At 38.0% G+C, this 20,323-nt stretch overlaps 1 protein-coding gene across 1 annotated transcript in view; it reads right to left on the minus strand.

Moving 5' to 3' along the window:
- The window catches only part of rg (A kinase anchor protein rugose), a 1,582,765-nt gene that overhangs the window by 339,815 nt on the left and 1,222,627 nt on the right, over positions 1-20,323 (minus strand). The window contains exon 40 of the mRNA XM_090384432.1: positions 12,355-12,472. Coding sequence (XP_090240558.1) covers positions 12,355-12,472 — 118 coding nt within the window. The remainder of the gene's footprint in view (positions 1-12,354; positions 12,473-20,323) is intronic.

The following is a 20,323-nucleotide window of genomic DNA, read 5'->3' on the forward strand; positions in this document are numbered from 1 at the left end:
TGTTAAAAGTTCTATGCTGGCATGATTTCTAAGAAAATGGAATAAAATCTGGGCTTCATTGAATTTGCTGAAATGGAATTTGGATGTGCACTGGGGTGGACCTTCTCCCAATAATAAAAACAGGTGTGCAAGATAAATATGCCCATAAGCACATATAGGATAGTACCCAGGCCAGTTTCATTGTGCCTGAGGACAGGCACCAGGCAGCAGCTGCCCAGGTATTGCCTGCTCCCTGGTGGCGAAGTGGCTTAGAGTTTCTATGCCATCACAGAGAACAAAGGTGGGGATGGGCTACTACCGTGGAGCCACCATGATACACACACACACACACACACACACACACACACACACACACACACACACACACACACACACACACACACTTCTCAGTCTTGCCAGTACCACTTCTCATCTGTTTTGTCTGAATCAGAAGAGCCACAACTTGGGATCTTGTTTAATCTGTAAAATTTGTTGTTGGAATTACTTTTCTAGATCTGTGATCAGTAACAGGCCTTGCAAATTACAGGCTGGTAATCCACATAAGGAACTTGAAGGTGCTGTGAGAATGTGGTAAGAGGTTGCTTAGCAGCAATCAGCAGTCTCATTTCCTGGAATTCCAGAATGTCCCAGTTGTTGTTGTTGGTATAGAGCTTAACGACACAAGGGCTGCTGAGGCCAAATTGTGTCTGATCCTGTTTATTTACAGGCAACATATAGTTATAGAGGTTAAATTATATGCTCCTGTACAGGTAAATATATTTTAAGAACATCAAAAGTTCTTCTACGTTTGCTTCATTTCCTATGAAGTGCGATAAATCATGAGAGATGTTCAATATGGAGAGAGATTTGAAAGTGATGGAATGGATGGTTGAATGTAAGGGACAAGCAACCAGAAAATGACAGACCGTAAACTGCGTCTGACAGGATGAACACTGAGGTGCGTTTTCTCCCAATAGCAGAAAGATATATGTATGATGAGTGTGTCCAATTCTGAGTCGCGCCAATACCACTTCCTCTCTTCTGTTTTGTCGGAAGCTAGAGAGCCACAGTTTTGGATCTTGTTTTATCTGGTAAAGTTCATTGTTCGTGTTAGTTTTCCAGATCTGTGACCAGTTGTCTTAGCATGCTTTGCGAATGATAGACTTATAGTCGCTGTAAGGAACCTGAGGGTGTTGTGAGAGAGAGGGTTGAGGATGTTTAGTGGCAAAGTCAGTACTTTCATTTCCTGGAATGCCAGAATGACCAGGTATCCAGCAAAAACTGATTGAACACATTGCAGGAGATTAACTGAGAATGAATGTATTTCAAGACTGGATGGGAAGATGAGAAATTCTTTCTTATGGCAGACACAGCATTGAAGGAGTGTAAATTAGGCAGGTGAGATGGATAGCTCAATAATTTCACCAAGTGCTGATCACTGCTGAATTATTGATAGCATATAATTCAGCAGTGAAGATGCTGTAGGCTAATGATAGTGAGGCTGTAGCAGTAAATGAAGGAAAAACTGCAGCAGCACCTACCGTACACACAGTTTTCGATCCGTCAGTATAGATTTTACAGACACGAGAGTTCAGAGTAACGTGAGATGAATGCAACTGCCTGATATTGCAAGGTGGTATGACATTTTTCCCCCACTGAAGAAAATGTACATCGTAAGACGCAGAAACGTATGTCTAAGGTGGAACAGGAGCAGTTGTGTCCTGAAAGATATCACTTAAATCAATATTCCAATTCTGAACCAGCTCTTTAATTCTGAGTGAAGCAGGTCTATTTTCATTTGATTTGCTCTCGTAGAACAAATCCCACTGAGTATTATAAAGATACTTCCAACTGGGGTGAGATGGTATACTCTGGATTTTAGCAGTGCATTGGAGCAACAATGTTTTCCTACAAAGATGTAATGGAGGATCATGTGCTTTGATATAAAGACTTTGGATTGGAGAAGCCCAGAAGGTGCCCAATGAAGTCCTCAGAGCACTGTGCTGAATGATATTTAGATGTTGTAAAGTAGTGCTTCTAGCAGAATCATATACTAGACAACCATAAAATAAGCATGAACGGATTAAATTCTGTAAAGGTGAAGTAAAGTATATCGATCAGCTCCCCAAGACAAATTAACGAGACTGACCGAAGTATGTTCATATGTTTTAGACAGACATTTCTTAATTGATTGATGTGAGCTTGGAAATTAAGCTTGCTGTCTAATATCAGACCAAGAAATCTGACATTAGTAGCAAGTGGGATTGGAATATTGTTGACATGTAATTCAGGATCAGGATGGAGAGCCCAATGCTTGCAAAAGTGGGTGGTAGTGCATTTCTTTTCTGATAGTCGATAACCATTCCTTAAAGTCCACAATTCAATTTTGGTTATGGCAAGTTGTAGTTGGCATTCAATGGTATTGATACTTTGACTCTGCCAGGAAATGGTAAGATCGTCTGCATACATATAAGTTTCAACAATTTTTGGAATATTACGTATTATTGTGCTGACTCTTAACTGCAAAAAGTGTTGAACTAAGTATCAATCCCTGCGGGACTCCTTCTGTCTGAATGTGAGAATCAGAGAGTATTCTTTTATACCGGACGTGAAAAGTGCACAATTGCAGGAAATTTTTAATTATTTCAGGCAAATGGTCCCTAAATCCCAGATGGTAAAGATCCATAAGAATACCATGATCCAAGGTAGTGTCAAATGCCTTTTCAAGATCTAAGTTGACCATAAATAGATGTTGTTTCCTGACGAAGGCATTGCGGATATGAGATTCGGCTTTGATGAGCACATCTAGGGTTGATCTATTTTTTCGAAAGCCATACTGATGATCTGGGAGGAGATTCTGTGACTCCAAGATGTAGGTGAGCCTATTATGAACCATCCTTTTGAGAATTTTACCCAAGCAGCTTGCGAGAGATATGGGCCTATAATTTTGAACAAGGGTAGGATCTTTTCCTGGTTTTGGTATGGAAATAGTAAAAGAATGGCTCCAGGAAGAAGGATAAGCATATTGTTAAGTGAACTCTCCATTAAATCGTATCACCGTTAAAGGGTTCTGCTAACACCGACCATGTCATGATTGGAAAAATTGACGGTGAGCAAATTGACAAGTCAATTACAGAAGTGGATCCTGTAGGTAGGTGGATGTATGTGGAAGATCCAGAGTTTAGTTTTTTTTTTTTTTTTTTTTTATGAAAACCCCAAACACAAAAGGTATCAAAACCTATAGTACTTAGTACCGTGCATGGGTTGAAGAAGTATGGGGGAGGGATGCCGGAAACTTTGCTCTAGAGACTAAACATGGGTTTCACCACTTCGAGCCTCCAATAAGCAAAGTGGTGGTATTTCACCGGTTGATGAAAGTCATCTACCACCTTTATTAAATTTAGATCATTCTTATTCAAAAACTCCTCAATCAATTTGCCTCTTGCGTCCATTGTAGTGGATTCCCACAATGAATGGTGGCCATTAAAATCACCGAAAAGGCAAATTGGTTTTGGGAGTTGTGTGAGGAGATTATCCATTTCTGAATGAGGAAACAGCAGAGAGGGTGGAATGTATATAGAAACAAGGGTAACTGAATTACCAACTTCAACACGAGCTGCCACAACTTCTAGGGAGGTTTGTAACTGGATGAGCCTTGATGGAATATTGGAATTAATAAGAAAAGCTACTCCACCTCATGCAGGAGATTCTGATATCCTATCTCATCTGTACATGACATAATTTGAAAATTTTGGTGAGCTTTGTGGTGACAGGAATATTTCCTGTAGGCATATGCTTACGGGATTAAATTGCGAGAGTAAATCCTTCAAGTCATCTGAATGACTTCTTAGTCCTCTGCAGTTCCATTGTATGATATTTTGCATTATTTGGGTTGAGTTGAGTTGAGGAAGATTCATCTGATCATTTTTTTTTTGTACAGAGCATTTCTTCCAGTCTTTTTTTGGGAACATGGGGTGTCCAGTATCCATTGTGTCGTTGGCATGAAGTTCCAGGACGGGTTCCTCATAACCTTGGTGTTCATCCACTTCCATACTGTTAGTGGGTGCTTCAGCTTTCTTAGTCTTTAGGAGTTTTCAATTTTTCTTTGTCTTTCGAGACCACTGGAGTATAAGTTGGAATACTGAGTGGAGTGTTAGTGGCTTCATTGGTTTTAATTTTAGGAGTGTCTTTTCCAGGTTTTGAAAGGTTAGCTTTAACACAGTTAGCAAAGAGAAGTGCTAGATGAAATTGACACATCTGTTTGACTGCAGTTGATGAATAGCTCCGGGTGTGAGACGCATATGTTCGACTAGGCATGGTCAACATAATCTGTCTGCTTGCCTCAGGATATGTGACTTTATGTTCAATTTTGTATTTTTTTTTTCCAGTTTTCCACATTTCACATGATGGTCCTTTGATCCACAAATTGGACAGATGGAATCCCCTCTGCATGCCTGCTGAGAGTGTCCATATTTCTGGCATTTAAAATATCGAATTGGGTTTGGAATGTAAGGGCGAATTTGGCAATTTAAATAGCCAGCTTTTACTGTGGATGGCAATTCTGGAGTGCTAAATGTTAAGATGATGGATCTAGTAGGAATGAGATTTCCATCTTGTTTTGTCATAATTCGTTTGGCACTGATCACTTTTTGACTGCTAAGCTCTTGAACCAGTTCTTCCTCAGAGACTGTAAGTAGGTCCCACTCTGTGATAACTCCTTTAGATGAATTGAAGGTGTCGTGGGGAGTGACAGATACGGGCAGCCTGCCAAACGTCTTTGTTTTTAGCAGCCATTCAGAATGTTTGGAGGAAGATGTTTCGATCAGGAGGTCTCTCGATTGCAGTCGTTTCACCATTTTTAGTAATCCGGTGATGGATTACAAATATCTTTGGATTAGAAATGGCGATAACTTTCCCACAGGCTGGTTCGATAGGGAGTGAATTACCAAAAAATTTGGCAAGTCAGTCATGGCATTGTGCTTCTCTACGAAGCCTTTTGGGTTGGTTTAGTTTATTCTCAGGTGATGTCTCTGGCCTTGAGCTTGATGGCTCTGGCCTTGAGCTTGATGGCTCTAAAGGTGGATAGTCATTTATATCCATGGTTGCTCCTTTTTTGCCCCGAAGGATACCTTTTCTTCCCCCAGGTTAGCGGCCCCGCCACGTGGAGGCAGGAGCAGTGTCACCTAGTGACCAAGCGGCTAGAAAAATTAGTTTGCTAGTGAAAATTAATATATATACTAAGAAAAAGAAAGGTGATTTCCCTTTCTGGGTTCTTACTTAATATATGTAAAGTATAGAACCACTTATAATAAACTGAAAATTTGAAAAGCACTAGAAATTAAACAGAACGAGATCACTGTGAAAATCACTCAATATATCGCTCAGGAAAAATCGCTTGGCACTTGGGGCCAAATGTCCCAGTATCCAATAAAATTGTTACAGATTGATTGATTGGACTCTCTGCAGGAGAGTAGCTGATAGTGAATAGCTTTCAGTGTAGGATAATGTGAAGAGAAACCTCAGTGCAGTTTTTCCCTTATGGCAAACACTGCACCGACAGAGTCAGTATAGATTAGGGAAGGTGAAATGGAATGTTCAACAATTTGATCATACAGCTCAGCAATAACTATAAATGAAGAGAAAACTGATGCAGCACCTACTGCACTGTCAGTTTTTGATCCATCAGTGTATACTGAACAGGCATTGCAGTTGAGATTACAACTGCAATAGTGGGCTGTGTGCAACTGTCTAATATTGGAAGAAGATAAAACATCCATCGCCCATTGGAAAATGAGGTCTTCATGAGAGGCATGAAAATGTAATCAGGGTGGTACAGGAAGAGTTGTGTCATGAGAAATGTCACTTACATCAACATTCCAAGAAGTGGCGGCTCGTGACTCTGATGTATGCGGGTGCTGCTTCTTAAAGTGACATTAAATTGCCTTGGTTATAAGACATGTAGACATAGATGGTAATAATAATAATAATAAGCATGTTAAAAATACTACAAAACATTAACTGGACACTTACCATTAACAGACTTGGGTAATCTCGAAATTTTATTTAAAAATAAAATCCATTCTTCAGCTTTTTTTTTTTTTGTTGAAAATAGATTAACAACCTTTTCATTCAAGTTTGGTGCACTGTTCAAATTGGCACTGCTCTCTCAGCAGTTCCTTTGACTCATTTTATCACTTTAGAGGTTTTATCACCTCTAAAATTGCATATTGGCAACCTGCCAACTAAGCATTGACTCAACCACTGGGGCCAAAATGTGGAACTGTGTAGCACAGTGTTTTTCAAAGGGTGTGCCGCGTCACATTAGCGTGCCGCGAAATTTAGAAATTTCTTCTTCTATGAATACGTAGGTGTGCCGCAAAATTTTTCTTCTTTGGAAAATGTGCCACGAAAGTAAAAAGATTGAGAAACGGTGTAGCACACAGTTCCGCCTACAGTAAAAATTCAAAGTTGAAAACGATCTCGTGTTTTTATTCATTTATTATTGAAATGATTATTGGAAATAGAGGATGAGTATACTATATGCGGGACCCACTAATAAAAATATTCGTTGCGTTGCATTGTTCTTCACAAAATTCATATAACTCCATTGACTGTATATTTAGATTTAAAAAGCTGGGGGTGCTGCAGTTCCACAGTGCCTACCAACGAGCTGCCCCTGATTCCAAGTATGAAAAAATTCTTTAAATCTGAGTGATGCAAGGTCAGTTTTCATGTGGCTTACTCTCATAAAAGGGATCCCACCAGGAATTGTACAGATAATCCCAACTAGGATGGAAATGGATGAGAGACTACTACGGATCATAGCAGCAATGTTTTTCTGCGTAACTGTAATGGCAGATCATGTACTTCAATGTAAAGGCTTTGGACTAGAGAAGTCCTGAAAGCTTCCAGGGCTGTCCTCAGAGCAACATGCTGGATGACATTTAGCTGTTGTAATGTGCTTATCCTAGCAGTGTCATATACCGGAGAACCGCAATCTAGTGTGAATGGATTAGAGACTTATAGAGGTGTAGTGAGGTATACCGATCAGCTCTGCATGACATGGACAAGACTGATCAAAGTACAGTCGATTCCTGTTAATTGGGACACATTGGGACTAGTGCATTTTGGCCCGATTAAGCGGCTGCCCCGATTATCCGAAGTTTCACGTAAAAAAAAGTTAAAAATACAATGGACTCCCGCTTTACAATTGGTTCACTATACAATCAAATCACGTTAAAATGGACTCACCCTAGTAAAGTACCGTTCACTATACGATGTGTAGTAAGCGCCGTTCGTTGTGATCACGTTTGTGAATTGAATTTTAGTTCTATTAAACAGCGATTCAATTAGCGAAAATAGGAGGAATATTATCCACAGGCTATGAAAGCAAAGATATATTAAGCACAAATTTACCCTTTATTACCTTACCAATTAAAAAATTAAATGATATGTGCAAATCGGAATTAATACGTACTGTAATATGTACGTTCACTGACATTTGTGGGGGGGGTTAAAATTCAAAACAGTAAAAAGATAAGCAATCAATAACAAAGAACAAGGCACACACAAATTGCAAGTAATACGATATGTGCAAGTGAGAACGGAGTAACAAGTTACGAAGCTTTAAAAATAGGAATGAAGAGAAGATTATGAAAATTAATTTTTTTATATGATTGAAGATTTCATGGAAGTGTAAACACATTTCACCATAATAACCCACAGAATTCCAGCTGTCGGTATTATCGCAAATTCAATAAGATCGAGTTTACTATCCGTTTATGATAGATTGCGCTAACAGAAAAGCCCAATAAACAGGTGACTGCTAATTGTTTTATGGTTGTGACCTCCAGAAATCGGACCGAACCTAATAGATCAGTCAACCAATCTAAATTAAAATTTCCCACCAAGAATTTACAAACAGTGGAAGCTGAAGCAAAGTTAAGTTTGTTTGTGCTCACTCGTCAATACTGGCAAAAGACCACCTTGGCGAATTATGTAAGAATGCATTCCAAGATCAAACAGCCAAAACTTTAAAAATTCATCGAACAAAATGCAGCGGCATTATAAAATATATCCTATACCCCCACTTTCAGAAAGATTTATTGAAGTCAGGGCTCAATGGCTTTTCAAATTATAGTTTGTTACTAGATGAATCAAACGATATTAGTGTAACAAAACTATTAGGTATTGCAATTGTGTATTATGATGAGCAATTCGATAAAAGAGTTTCTACATTCTTAGCTCTTGTAGAATTAGATCAATGTAACGCTGAAAATATTTCAAATTCAATTAAAATAACGCTGGAAAATTTTAAACTTCCTTTAAATAATCTTGTGGGCATTGGGACAGATAATGCTAGCGTTATGATTGGAGTTAATAACAGCGTTTATACACATTTGAAGTCCGATGTACCGAACTTGATATTAATGAAACAAATAAAACAACTCCTTCCGGACAACATAAAAGAATTAGAAAAAATATCATTAATCTCAGTTAACAGTAAATTAAAGCAACAAAAAGAACCACTGATAAATTTATTACAAAATTTAAAATTGTCTGAAGTAGAAATTGAAAAAAATGAGCAGTATATAAACATTACTCTCGTTAAATGGGAAAACATCAACAATACAATGAAGTTTTGGTCAGAAGTTTCGAAATATCGAGATGCAAGCGCTGAAAATCCATTTAAAGAAATTAGCCAATTTGCATTGGGTATTTTAATTTTGCCATTATCCAATGCAGATGTGGAAATAATATTCAGCAACTTAAATCTAGTAAAAAACAAAACATGCAACAGAATGAGTGTTGGCACGGTTAATGCAATCTTATCAGTACGATACGGGCTCAAAAGAGTTGAAAAGTGTTGTAAAAATTATGTTTTACCTGAAGAAGTGCTTCGCAAAATAGGTACGCAAGAAGAATATGATGAGGAGGTATTGAATTTCGAAATTAATTTAGACTTTTAGATATTGATTTTATATTAAAAACAGAAAATAAATAACTATTTATATATACTATTTGTTTGTTTGTTTTTATTCACTACAAAGTACAAACAAATAAAAATTTTAAAAATTTGGCGGGTTAAATGTTAAAAATTTTGAGTATGGGGCTAGCGGGAAATATTATTAAGAGTTGGCAACACTGATCTCCAGTGTATGCAACACTGGTCTCCCGCCCCGATTAAACGGCATCTTGTCCCAATTAAGCGAAGTAAACCCTGGCTATTTTCTCCATTGGTTTCTGTTTTTTTAAGATTTGTCCCAAATAAATGGCTGCCCCGATTAACCGGTGGCCCAAATAACCAGAATCCACTGTATGTTCAAATGCTTTATGCAAGTAGTTCTTAAATGAGTGATGTGAACTTGGAAGTTTAGCTTGCTGTCTAATATCAATACAAGAAATCTAAACATATTAACAAGTTGAATTGGAGGTTAGTTTATTTCTAGTTTAGGATAGGGATAGAGTGCTTGTAGCTTGCAGAAGTGAGCGGCATTGCATTTCCTTTCTGATAGTCGACAGCTGTTCCGGGAAGTCCACGGTACTATTTTGGTTATGGCAAGATGGAGCTGCCGCTCAATGGTGTTCATACTTTTAGAATGACAGGAAATGGAAGGTCATCTGCATACATGTAAGCTTCAACAGCTTTTGGGATATCCCGTGGCATGTTGCTAACTAGAAATGCAAATAGTATTGAACTAAATATCAAACCTTGTGGTATGCCTTCCTCCTATATGTGAGATGTAAAGAGTATGTTTTCATATCAGACCTGAAAAGAATGGAAGTGCAAGAAATTTTGAATTATTTCAGGCAACTGAAGAGATCTATTTAATTCTAATACTCAAGAGTTAATGGACTTGCGAAACTCAGGAGTATCACTATGAAAAGATGCTGTGGTCACTAATATCGCTTGGCACTCGGGGCCGGTGAAGCAGTGATGAGCGATATTAGAGACCACAGTGCCTTTTCATAGTGATTATTTCATAGTAGTAACGTTGCGAGCAGAGGAGGGTTTAAGAAGGAACCAGCATTAACCCTAGGTAAAACACAAGACAATCGCAATCATTCTCAGATGATGCTTCCAGGTGATTTCAGTGTTTTATGGGGTGCTACTGAAATGAACATTTCCCCCAGTAGACATGGCTTGGAGGAGCTATTCTGAATATTTATCATTTCTAGTCTCTATAAGGAAGTCACCTGAGCAAAACCATTTGATTTAGACGAGCCTGCCAACCCTTCCAAGCCTTTCTGGATAAAGAAAGGTAACGTTATCCCTATGGCCATCATACTACTAGAGTTAATTATCAGGTATTTAGGTGTTTGACCTGATATTTCTTATTTTTTTGCTGAAGTGAAATTATCTAGTCATTAAATTTTTTGGTAGGGCCCACGTTGCAGTCCAAGAAGAAAGATTTAAGTTGATAAATGTTTTTTTTTTTTTTTTTTTTTCAGTGCCCAGCCCAGCAAGCAATAAATTAGCCCAACGGTGGGGATGCAAGGGCTACTCAAGCATTATATCTGCACCTCCACCAACCTGTATCCTAATCCTCAGACTGTGCGATAGGAAAATGGCTTGAGCACACTAGCTGACTGATCCTATATGAGCCATCCCAGGGCCACCTATATTGTTGAAGCAAGTGTCAAAGTCGGGCAAAAGTAGGCTGTTGAACCACATGGATAAATTCCATAGGAGTGCACAGCAAGCATCCCAGATTCCTATGGCATTGTGTCTGCTTTTTATGAGCAGATTGTTTATAATGGTCAGGTTTTGATTTTTCTTTTCTGGGAAACGTGTGGCACCCTGAGTCATTGCTATCATCCATATTATCATCTGTATGTATTTCAAGCAGCTCTTTTTGATTGTTAGTATCATCTGTATCCATGCTTGTTATGTATGATTGCTTCGTCTCAACAGGATATGATTTTTGCAAATTTTCTGCTACTTGACAATGCAGAGAACTCTTGGATGGAATTGTAAGTGGTGTATTATTGCTTTGGTTTACTAAGTTCGGCTTAGATGGATTGATATGTTTGGAGAGATTGACACTTCTGTCTGACATGCCAATGATTTGTGACTGTGGACGGTAGAAGCATAAGTGCATTTTGGTGTACTTAGATTAACCTGTTTTCTCGCTTCTTGGTGAGAAGCTTTATTTTCGATTTTATATTTTTGACTTTTTTTTCCTAACTTCCAGAGTTCCCAATCTTTGGAGTAAGCTGGATGCTTGCCACTACAATTAGGACACTGTGGTTTTGGTGACTTTCATTCTGCTTGCATGTGAGTTTTGCACCCACAGTTCAGACATGTTGTCATGCTGTCTGAGAATGGCCAATTTTTTTTACATTTATAGCAGCTAAGCAGATTTGGGATATATGGCCGAATGCTGCAGTTCAAGTAACCTGCTCTGCAAGAAGCTGGTAGATTTGGTGCACTGAAAGTTAACATTATGTTTTGTGTAGGAGTTAAGTTGCCATCTTTTCTGACCATGATTCATTTTGCATGAGAGACATTTTGATCTTTTAGTTCCTGGACTATTTCTTTTTCAGAAATGTTTAATGGATCCCATTCGGTGATCACTCCATTGGAAGAATTTAGTGTGTTATGTGGGATGACTTGAATTGGAATTCCACTTAAAGAAGTAAGCTGTGATAATAATGTAATAAAAAGTGAGATGTCTCTATTAGTAATTCTCCTGATTCGAGATATTAACCATTTTTGGTGAATCTGTGGCATTTTCTAGGCATCTCTGGATGATGAAAGGGAAGAGTTTACTCGCAGGTTTGGCTGACAAAGAATGCAATATGAGGAATGCTGGAGATTCCTGCTTCCTTGTGTCCATCTTCAGTCTCATTGAAAGAAGTCATGGTCAGTGTCATTATTCTCGTGCTGAGAGCTCTTTGGCTCTAAATGTGGAAATACATCAGTTTCCATTTCTGTTCCTTTTAGCCCTGAGGGTTGCATTTTCCTCCAGGTTACTGGCCCCACCATGTGGAGGCAGGAGCTGCAACACCAGTAACAACGGTTATCGAAATTAGTAGAGTGGTTAGTATTTGATACGTAGACTGAAAAAAGAAAAGTGGATTCTCTTTCTGGGTTTTTATTTCAGACTTGCCAAGCACAGAACCACTTGAAGTAAATGAAAGAATAATATCACATAACCAAAGAAATAAAACTATATCACTTTCAAAGAGCACTTTATAAAATCCAGAGAGAAAAACGCTTGGCACTTGGGGCTGAAGCTGTTTACTTTTATCTATGTTTACCAAAATAAGGATCAGCAAACACAATTCCCATATTAATCAAAGCTCACTCCAATATTAATTAAAAGTTCTGAAATAAAATAATCTGCTATCATATAAATATATCAGACTTACTCCGTGAAGCCAGAAAAATTTCCAGTGCCACATTCTGTAAAAGATAGCGGCGACAAAAAATTGCACGAATCTCAGAGAAATGCCACTTCCCATGTACGTGATCACAGTATTTGAGAACCTGAAATTAAAAGTTACAATTCCATCAGATAAGTTCAAGACAAGAGAGAGAGAGATTTTTAATGACACTGACAACTTAAGACAATGTGTGAAGTTAAAGGATAAACTAGTAAGGCATCAGATAATATAAATAAGTCACCACATCAAATACCAAAAAATATTAATAAAAAGTACAATATGTGTATAAAATACAAATTTATATGCACCGATTGATACTAGTACTATGAAATCCCAAATATAATCATGCATTATGCTTGTCAACTATATGCAACAATGGTAACTTTGTCTGTCGTAGTGAGATTATTGGGCACCTCCATAGCCAGGTGGGAAGGAGCAGCAGTGCGTAGCACACGCTTCTTGATTAGACTGGGGTTCGAGCCCGTCACCGCCAAATACGGAGGATGCGGAAAGGTCAGAGAATGACCACCATATATTCCCAGAGCAATATGGCCTTAGTTGCTAATGCACCTAAAAACCAAATAACAAACAACAACAAACAGTGAGATTATTGTTGTTTAAGAGTTTTACAATACTTGAGCATCAAAGCCAAGACGTGTCTTTCTAAGTTTCTTAATGTAACATAGTAAAGCCATACTGTGATGTCACAGTAAGTGATGTTTAAAAGTGCCTCATCATGCATGAAGCACATTCTTATATGCTTCATGCACTGTGTGAGTAAGTTGATACAGTAGTCCCAATAAATTTCATTGGAAGTATAATGTGAATGCCACATTTTTATAATTAGTTCAAAGGATTATTGACTACATGCAAGTATAAGTATTATTACTGTTAACTGTTCTTCACCATATTTCTATGGCTGTTTATGATTTTTTTTTCCCCTTTTTCAATACAATTTGTTGTTATTAACCATATAGTGCAAGAAAATCATGGTCTTTTGCTGCACTAACCAAAACAATAAAAGGGAAATAATAAAAAACAATAAAAAAATATTAAACTAAAAAATAAATATAAAAAAGCAACCTGACCTCTGACTTTCCCCAAGCTATCAGCCTTGGTTGGTTATTGATGGAGGTAAAATTCAAGTGATTAACAGCTCTCTGGCTAAGAGAAAACTTTACACACTGTAACTTTTAACTACAATTTGAATTTATGGATGTCTAATTCCAAAATAATTTTTATCAGCAAAAATTTTGCCTCCATCCATTTTACTACACCCTATCAGTCATAGACCTCAGTCAAGTTCCCTCTAAGCTGATCACCAAACAGTTTGCCCATCTTTGGACCCTTTCAAGAAGCTTGATGTCTCTTTTTTAGGTGTGCTCTCAATACTTGGATACAGTATTCAAAGTGCCTTATTCACTGCCTTATACAATGGAATAAGGACCTCACCATCTCTACAAGCAAATGTTCAAGAAATACTGATAGTATACCATGGCCATCCTTGCCAGCTGTCTACAATGCTCACTTCATATTCAAATATAATATAACTCCTAAATCAGTTTCTTTCTGTATGATTTTTAATTCAATTCAATCAGGTATTTAAGTTACTTTGGGGTTGCTATTCTCAGGTATAAGACCCTGCATTTTGCTGCATTAAAAAAAAAAACTGCCATTTTTCTGACCATCCTCAAAAGCCAGATCATATTAAAGGAGCATTGTTTTGAACTGAATATTAATTATCCTCCCAATCATTACGTCATCTTCAAGTTTTTACATCATGCCCACTATCTCTCACTGATGTCATTCATGAACTTCAGAAATAAATGTGGTCACAGAACTGACCCTTGAGATGCCACCTCTAACATTAGCCAAATCTGAGAGTAACCATTTATCACAACCCTCTCCCTCCTGTCCAGCAGTCACCATGCAATCATTTCAAAGCACAAGTTCAGATATTAACTACTTGAAGGTTTTTAAGGTGATTGATATTTTAAAATATTTAAGACAGAAGACTAATAACAGGGCTGCCATACAGGGTGTGCAGTTGGTGCACTGCATAAACTGCACACCTGCTTAAGATATTATTATTAGCCACATGGTGCAAGGAATCCTGAGGCTTATGCCACACCAGCCAAAAAAAAAAAAAAAAAAGTCTGAATTACTGAGAGAGAGAGAGAGAGAGAGAGAGAGAGAGAGAGAGAGAGAGAGAGAGAGAGAGAGAGAGAGAGAGAGGGAGGGAGGGAGAGAGAGAGAAAGAGAGAGAACAAGAGTCAGAAGTAGAAGGGAATCACCAAGAGAGAGAAGAATGATGATATACAGCTAAGGAGCCTGGGTGTGCCCAGCCCATACTCACCAGATGTGAGCCCCTGGGGTATATTTCTGTTGTTTCCATGCAATTTTTTTTTTTTTTTTTTTTTCTGTAAACTATTAAATTTTGGATGTCGCCTAATTGAGGTAAAGTACAAATGCAAAATGACAATTGAGGCAAAGTACAAATGAAAATGAAAATGATTATTCTCATTTTCATTTGTACTTAACTATAAACATCAGTAAAGTTACTAGCCCAGGATTGGGAAACTTGCAGCCTTTTAGGGTGCCAGTTTCAGCCTTTTGTCTGTTTCTTTGAAATGCAAAATCCACCTTTTATTTCATGACATAACACCAAACTCAAAATATTTTTAAGGTAAATTTTATCTATTCTCTTTTTTATATATCGTTATTCTCCTTATATAATTTAGTTTACAGTTATGCCATACATTACCAAAAGAAACATAAAAGGCATAAAAATATTGGATAGTTCGATAGAGGGACAAAACAAAGTGAAGAGGTAAAATTATTTATATCAATATATAAATATAATATAAAGTGAAGAGGTAAAATTATTTATATCGATAACGCATATGTTAAAGAAAACATATGAGTTAAATAAAATGTATGCATTGCCTTTTTTAGTTAGGGAAAATAATAATGAATTATATATTAAAGTAAATACAAAATAAAGCATTTATTCTAATTCACTAATCTTTACAGAATATTATTGTTTCCCATATAGATGATATGGCATCACTTCCACTTAAAACAACTTCATTTGACAATGCAGCCTTACTTATCAGCGATGACTCATCTCACTAACTGCTATCGGTATCAGTTGATGTTCGAGTCATTCTCCCCAGTGTTTGTTTCCGTTAAAATTGAATCTTCAATCAATCTGTGTATTTCATTTTTAATTTTACATTTCATTTTTTTTCATTTTTACTGATCACCTAATAAGAAAAGAGCATTAAAGGAAGAAAAGAGAGTATTCAATGAAGAATGAGGATTGCAGTATTACATTGTTGCAGTGAAAGATAAAATGATGTGTTTGCTTGCTCTGTGATGCTATATTGGTAACAGTGAAAAATACAATGCATATCAGCATTATGCGACTCATAAGGACAACAAATAGGCTAAACTAGAAGGAGAACCTCAAAAGTCTGCACTTAAATGAAAATGAAAGATGGAAAGCAGCAGCAGTAGAAAGTATTCAAAACTATGTTAGGACAAGGGACTAACATCACTGAAGCAACATATAAAGTAGCTATATACTTGGAAGAAGAGGTAAGCCATTTAGCGACGTGGAAATCATAAAAGAATGCATTGTTGAAGTTGTGGGTTTAGATTCAGCTTAGGTTAATAAGTGCAAACAACCACCTCTTTCACGGAGGACCATAACTAATTGGCAATATGAATTATCCCATAATATAACAGAACAGTTTCATGTAATATGCCAAAGCAAAGACATTTATTACTCAATTGCCTTGGCATTACTTGGAATCCACTGCCATTACTGACTCACCGCAGGTATTTTTTTTTTTTTTTTTGTGTTATAACTGCAGATTTTCATTGTCATGAGGTCATGTTTACTGGCTTTGGGTGCTCTTACTGCCAGGACAAATGGAATTGACATCTTTTTCATCGTCAAAGAAAAATGCTGTGAATTTATGTAATTTAGTAAGTGTATGCACAAATGGCACACTTTTCATGAGAGGAAAACATGAAGGATTTGTTGCATTACTACAGAAAGAAGTGCCAGATCCATATACTTTGATTTATTTTCAATTCTTCATCAGCAGAATCTGTGTGCCAAATCTACTGTTTTAAGTGATACATTAAATAAAGTTATAGGTATTGTAAACTACATTCAAGCAGCAAATACATCACGACATCGCCAATTTTGCAACATGCTTCAGCTTGATGATGAAACTTTCGAGTGGATCTGCCATATCATTCTATAGTGTGCTAGTTGTCCAAAGGACAAATACTTGTCAAACTTTTATCTTTGCGAAAACACATCACAAGTTTTTTTTTGAGGAACTGAATCAAAAGTGTGAATTCTCAAAAGTGGAATTCTGCAGAGATATTGCATTTTAATGTGATATAATGTCAAAGCATATCACAAATTTAAATAAATACACCAACCGTTTTAAAATAGTTTAATACTGTAAAAATATAAAATATAAATATAATAAAATGTACCAAGCGATACAGTGGATACTGTAAAATAATATTAACAAAACTGATTTACTATAAAATGTAAATTTACTATTAAAGGAGGCAGCAAAGGAAGTAAGCAAACCCTTAGCCATAATTATGAGAGCTTCCTTGGACTCAGGGGAGGTACCCATAGACTGGAAATGTGCAAATGTGACCCCAATTCACAAAGGAGGATCAAAGACTGACACAAGTAATTATAGACCTCTGAGCTTAACTTCTGTTCCAGGAAAATTAATGGAGGCACTGGTTAAAGAAGCACTGCAGGATCATTTAGACAAGACTTCAGTTATAGCTCGGACACAGCATGGTTTTGTTAAGGGGAAGTCTTGCCTGACCAATTTGATTGGATATTATGATGCAGTCACAAAAGAACTGGATGCAGGGAATAGCTTTGATATTATATACTTGGATCTTAGAAAGGCTTTTGATACTGTTGCACATGGAAGACTGCTACACAAATTGGAGCAGTGTGACATTGGAGGCAAATTGCTGCTATGGATAAAGGGGTGGTTGAGGGGGAGAAGACAGAGAGTGGTATTCAATGGACACTGCTCATCGTGGACTAATGTTATTAGTGGAGTCCCTCAGGGCTCAGTGTTGGGTCCATTATTGTTTTCTGTATTTATAAATGATATTGATGATGGTATATCGAGCTTAATGTCCAAGTTTGCAGAGGATACAAAGGTTGGCAGGGTTGTCAAGGACACTACTGACACTATGCTGCTGCAACAGGATCTGGAAAGGTTGAGCAGATGGGCTGAGAGGTGGCAAATGAAGTTTAACATTGACAAATGTAAAGTACTACACATGGGAAACAGCAACCCCAGAGCAACGTATCAACTCTGTGGTACTACACTGACAGTGGTAGAGAATGAAAGGGACTTAGGGGTGGTTGTGCAGGCAGATATGAAGTTCTCTGAGCAGTGCAGACGGGCGGCAAGAGTAGCTCATGGAGTATTGTCAATGATATACAGGAATTTTTCCAGCAGGGATAAGGAGGTGATTATTCCCTTGTATAAGGCAATGGTCAGACCAGACCTAGAGTACTGTATACAGGTCTGGAGGCCTCATTTCAAGAAGGATGTAGAGCTGCTGGAACGAGTACAGAGAAGGGCAACAAGATTAGTGAATGGAACAAAGGGATGCTCTTACGAAGAAAGGCTTAAGTTTTGCAAATTACAGTGTCTGGAGACTAGGCACCAGCGAGGTGATCTGATAGAGGTGTATAAAGCCTTGAATGGTTTGAGCATGCTCAATGCTGATGGGATTCTTCCTCTAGCTCAGAATAATCACCTGAGAGGGCATAAATTCAAATTGAGGAAAGACAGATGTAGGATAGACGTGCGGAAATTTGCCTTTAGCCAGCGGGTGGTTGGTTGGTGGAATAGACTTCCATCCCTTGTAGTGGAGGTTGATAGCCTAAATAAGTTTAAGGCTCAACTGGACAGGTATTTTGAACGAACAGAGGGGTGAAGTGGAAGTGGGTTTTTTTTTTTTGTGGCTGATGCTGCATAAGCTTGCTTTCTTGCATCAAATGCCTCTACTAATGCCAATGCTAATGAAATAAAATTTATTACGAAAATGTTAAAATACAATAAAATACGAAAATTGAAAGCATTAGCATTATAAAATACGAAAATTGAAAGCATTAGCATTATAAAATACGAAAATTGAAAGCGATAAAACAATGATTGTAGCTTTCGGGGGCATCCGCCTCCATTCTCAACAACAATGCCACTTTGGCAACACATCCTTTAGTATCAGGTTCATGGTACCCGTGGCTGACCAGGCGCATGTTCAGTATTACTTTCACGTGTGCCAGAACCGGAAGTGGCTCGAGAATGTGGAAACGTGAAGCGCTCATCTCTTGCAAGGACTACAGCTTCCAAGATGGGGTGGAGCCGAACACCCCTATCCCTATTCATGCTACTGTTCTAGGATGAGCCAATCCACAAACTCTCCAACCACTTATGGTCCCAGAACCTCTGCGCCCAGTCAAGGATGACAGCATTCTCGGGGGCGACTTGGTGCTGTTTTTCCCAATAATGCTCAGCAATCGTGGACTTATTGAACTCTGCAGTCTGTATGGCTGTCATGTGTTCCTCCAGATGGTCTTTTAGTCGCCGTCCTGTCTCCCACTCACATAACACTCCCCACAATCTGGGTATCTTTTTTGGTAGCCCATAAAATCTGGGCAGCTGGCACCCCGATGCATGCATAGACCAATATCTCTCTTTAGAAATCTTTCCCGTTTTTAACCAGAGTTGTAAAATCCTGTTAATACGTTGTTCTAACCTGGCTAATGGATTTCTTCGGGTGATCTTATATGTACCACTATCCTGTAACAGATCTAAAACTTTTTTGTGATAATCATCCCTACTTAATACCACTCTCAATCTACCCTTATCTTCAGGTAAAACAACGATACTATCATCCTGCCTGAGTTCCTTTAACGCTCTCTTCTTGTTATAGGTGAGATTAGAATTAACCTTCTTTGCCTGACACAAAATGGGCAACCAAAAACGCATAAAGTGGGAGTCCTGCTATGACCCATTGTTTCTTTTATTGGTAGCCCTACTTATGCTTTTTAAAAATTTCTGGCGCAGCTGATTTCCCCTATAGTGGGACGATCTGTGTTTGTTATCAAAGATATGTGGAATTTGTGAGCTTTGTAAAGAACCAAAATGTAGAAGAGAATGAGGTAATGATGTCGTTAGATGTAATATCATTATTTACTTGTATCCCCATAGTACATGGGGTGGAATGTGTAAAGTTAGCCCTGCAGAAAGATGATACCTTAAGTGCCAGATCTCATTTAAGTTTGGAGGATATATGTTGTGGCGTAGAGTTATGCCTCTCAAGCACCACCTTAGTATTTCAAAGAGTAATGTACAAGCAGGTTCACGGCACAGCTATGGGTTCTCTGATTAGCGCAATTGTCGCAAACCTAGCAATGGAAGAATTAGAGAATAGGATTTTTGCAAACTCAGAGTTCCCTATAGGTGGAAAAGATACGTGGCTGACACGTTCACTATGGTACAGAAGGGGAGAGAGGAGGAGGATGTTAGTTTTCTCAATGGTTTCTCTCCTTTCATACAGTTTACCTCAGAGGTAGAAGTGAATGGTACCCGCCCCCCCCCATTCCTGGATGTAACGGTGTACAGAGAAGGCTCCAGGCTTAGAACAGAACTACAATCTTTAGGAAACCAATGTGTAGGAGACAGTACACCCATTACAGGTCAGCGCAGACTGCACAGCATAAAAATAGCATTGCCAGGGCACTTTTGGGTAGGGTTAGGACACATTGTAGTACCTCTGAGGAGAGAGAGAAAGAAACTGAGCAAGTCAGGACGGACCTTATAAAATGCGGTTACCCCCAGAGGGTCATTGATAAATATAGTAGAGATGTGCAATCTAA

Source organism: Mastigoproctus giganteus, chromosome 11 (genome assembly GCF_048544385.1).
Source record: "Mastigoproctus giganteus isolate SK-2022 chromosome 11, ASM4854438v1, whole genome shotgun sequence".
In the NCBI taxonomy this organism is placed as follows: Eukaryota; Metazoa; Arthropoda; class Arachnida; order Uropygi; family Thelyphonidae; genus Mastigoproctus; species Mastigoproctus giganteus.